Source organism: Sinocyclocheilus rhinocerous, unplaced genomic scaffold (genome assembly GCF_001515625.1).
Source record: "Sinocyclocheilus rhinocerous isolate Xijiao unplaced genomic scaffold, SAMN03320098_v1.1 scaffold743, whole genome shotgun sequence".
Lineage (NCBI taxonomy): Eukaryota > Metazoa > Chordata > Actinopteri > Cypriniformes > Cyprinidae > Sinocyclocheilus > Sinocyclocheilus rhinocerous.
Window position 1 is genome coordinate 174,448 of NW_015642817.1, and position 2,680 is coordinate 177,127.

Here is a 2,680-nt window from a genome sequence, read left to right on the forward strand (position 1 = left end):
GTGATTATTCATATAATGAGGTTTGGCCCATACAAATTATGGGAGTTTTACCGGAAGCGAATGTAAATAGCCTACGCCCAGTGGGATTTTTTTTTTATAGAAAGATTAAAAATACGGGAAAATATTTAAACGGGATGATAGCGGGATAGAATGGTAAAATACGGGAGAATCCCAGGAAAAACCGGAGGGTTTACGGGTATGCCTATTGCTTGTAATTAGTTTCAGATTTGTATTTAATCCCTGACTGTTTACTTGTCTTCATTAAGCTTAAGTTTTTTTGTTTAGTTTTTTTCATTTAGGCTAGTATTAGTTTTTTGTGATATTAATACTGGTGACAAGAATTAAGATACATTTTGAAATCAAAAATACCTTATTTAAAGCAAAAATAACTATATTGTGATATACTGTATATCCTTACCGTGAAATAAAATTACTCATATCGTGATATATGATTTTGGTCATATTGCCCGTTCCTAGCCGTCTCCATTCAGTAATTCACAAGTGTACAATATATCTTCTCTTTAATTGTTTATTTATTCATTCAGGAAGAATTTAAAATCCTCTTTCACCATAAGTGGATGTGTAATTATGTCAATAAGCATTATGTCCTTTAGATCACCAATGTGGATTCATTCATGAGTGAAGGTCCACTCCGCTCTGCTGTGTCGTGACTGTGAGGAAGAGGACACATGTGCAAGCTTTAACTGTATCTGTCTGATACTTGTATCCAGAGAAACCACGGAACTCTGGCTGCCATGGCAACAAGCCGTACAGAACTCATTCACTGCTCTGAGATTCACTCATACGCACACACTACATATTAAATGGATACACTTGAACAAACACATTGAACTATCCTGACACACACACACACACACACACACACACCTGCAGGGCGAGTGGTTTCCAGCGGGCGTTCTTCAGCAGTGCAGGGGTGCAGCCCAGAGTGTTCTGTGGCCTCTTCTTCAGTGTGAGGATGACTCCACTCGGATCCTCACGGAGACAGTTGACCAAATTCTTCAACTGCCAGCCCACCTGAAAGATAGAGATGATTTAGAAATAAAAACTAAATATAACTAAATAAATAATGTTAAACTACCCTAGTAAAAAAATATGCCATAATTTGTTTAAAATACATTTATTTCATACTAAGTATACTTCAAATCCATATTTATTGACATATCATGTAAGACTTACTGATATAACACTATAATTAAACTTTATTTGGAGTATTTCTTTATTGCACAATGCACATTTCTTAATATTATGTGTGTTTTAAAATGTGTTTTACTATCACTCACTATTAATAAGGATTGTGTGATCTCTGTATAATATCAGTCTTTAAATGCAAGATATTTAAAGTGTAGCTGAAGTATACTTGCAATAGCTCCACTTTAACACAATTAATTGGACTTCAACACTACTTCCGCATAATTAAAGTGCATTAAGCACAAAATTAGATGTTCCAGTTTAGCAGATTTTAAGTATACCAGTTTAGTATATCAAAAGTACAATTGCAAGGTAGTTTTATTAAGCACATAAATATGTAAATGTATTTGTAGTGTAATTAGCACAAAATAAATGTATTTCAAATACATTTTAGTATATATTTTTTCCACTAGGGTAGTATTTTGCAAAAAAATCATATATATATATATATGTCTGTATATGTATATAACAGTTAAATTTGGAGTACCTAGAAATGGTGGCTGGGGATTAAATTATTGATTGAAGCCCCGCACATGACAGATTAAGAATTTGTTTCCTCGTTTTATTAATTCGTTTCAGCATTTTCACTAATCGTGGTCATGTTGTAGTGATTTGTTGAACAAATGGGCACATTTTACTAAAACGAGGGAACCGATTAATTAGTTGTGGAAACAAATTTTTAATTCGTGGACACAAGTTGACTAAAATGAGGGAATGAATTCTTAATTCATAGAAACAAATTCTTAACTTGCGGCCACAATAAATATATTTTTGTCTACGTGACATGTGCGCGGGACTCTGTAGAAAACAATGTTCAAAGTGCAAAAAATATTTATGGCCCTAAAATAGGTCTCATTTTCTTAATGTTTTCTTTAATGAAAAATATAATTTCATATAAAGGAATTTTAAATTTTCAGACATGTTCATGACAGGCTTCATGAGATCCACCTGAAAACCCCTGAGCATCAACTGATAATCAATCATACCTGCGCAAACATTACTGCACATATGCTCTGATGCAAGGTCAAAACAGAAGTCAACCTGACCCACGCAATGATACACACCACAGTTTGGTGATTGACCTGAATGACCTCGTCACCGGCGTGGATCTTCTTACACTGATCTGCAGGAGACTGCAAGAGAGAGATAGAGAGATTAATAACCCCTGCTCATAGGGATGTAACGATTCACTCAACTCACGATTCGATTCGATTCATGATTTTGATTTCATTCGATTTTTTTTTTACAAAATGAGATTTAAAACAAATTATAAATTGTATTATTGCTTGGACAAAATACTGTACATTTATTTGTGAAATTGAAATATAACACTATAATAATATACTAATATAGCACTTGTAAATTATTGCTCTTTTGTTGGTTTTGATTGCTTCTATTGTCCTCATTTGTTAGTCGCTTTGGATAAAAGCGTTTGCTAAATAACAAAATTTAAATATAATGTAAATGTAAA

At 33.3% G+C, this 2,680-nt stretch overlaps 1 protein-coding gene across 1 annotated transcript in view; it reads right to left on the bottom strand.

Annotated features, from left to right (window-relative positions):
- The window catches only part of LOC107756552 (connector enhancer of kinase suppressor of ras 2-like), a 38,102-nt gene that overhangs the window by 14,161 nt on the left and 21,261 nt on the right, over positions 1-2,680 (bottom strand). Inside the window, exons 8-9 of the mRNA XM_016573714.1 lie at positions 2,274-2,342; positions 889-1,035 (exon numbers count right to left, since the gene is read on the bottom strand). Coding sequence (XP_016429200.1) covers positions 889-1,035; positions 2,274-2,342 — 216 coding nt within the window. The remainder of the gene's footprint in view (positions 1-888; positions 1,036-2,273; positions 2,343-2,680) is intronic.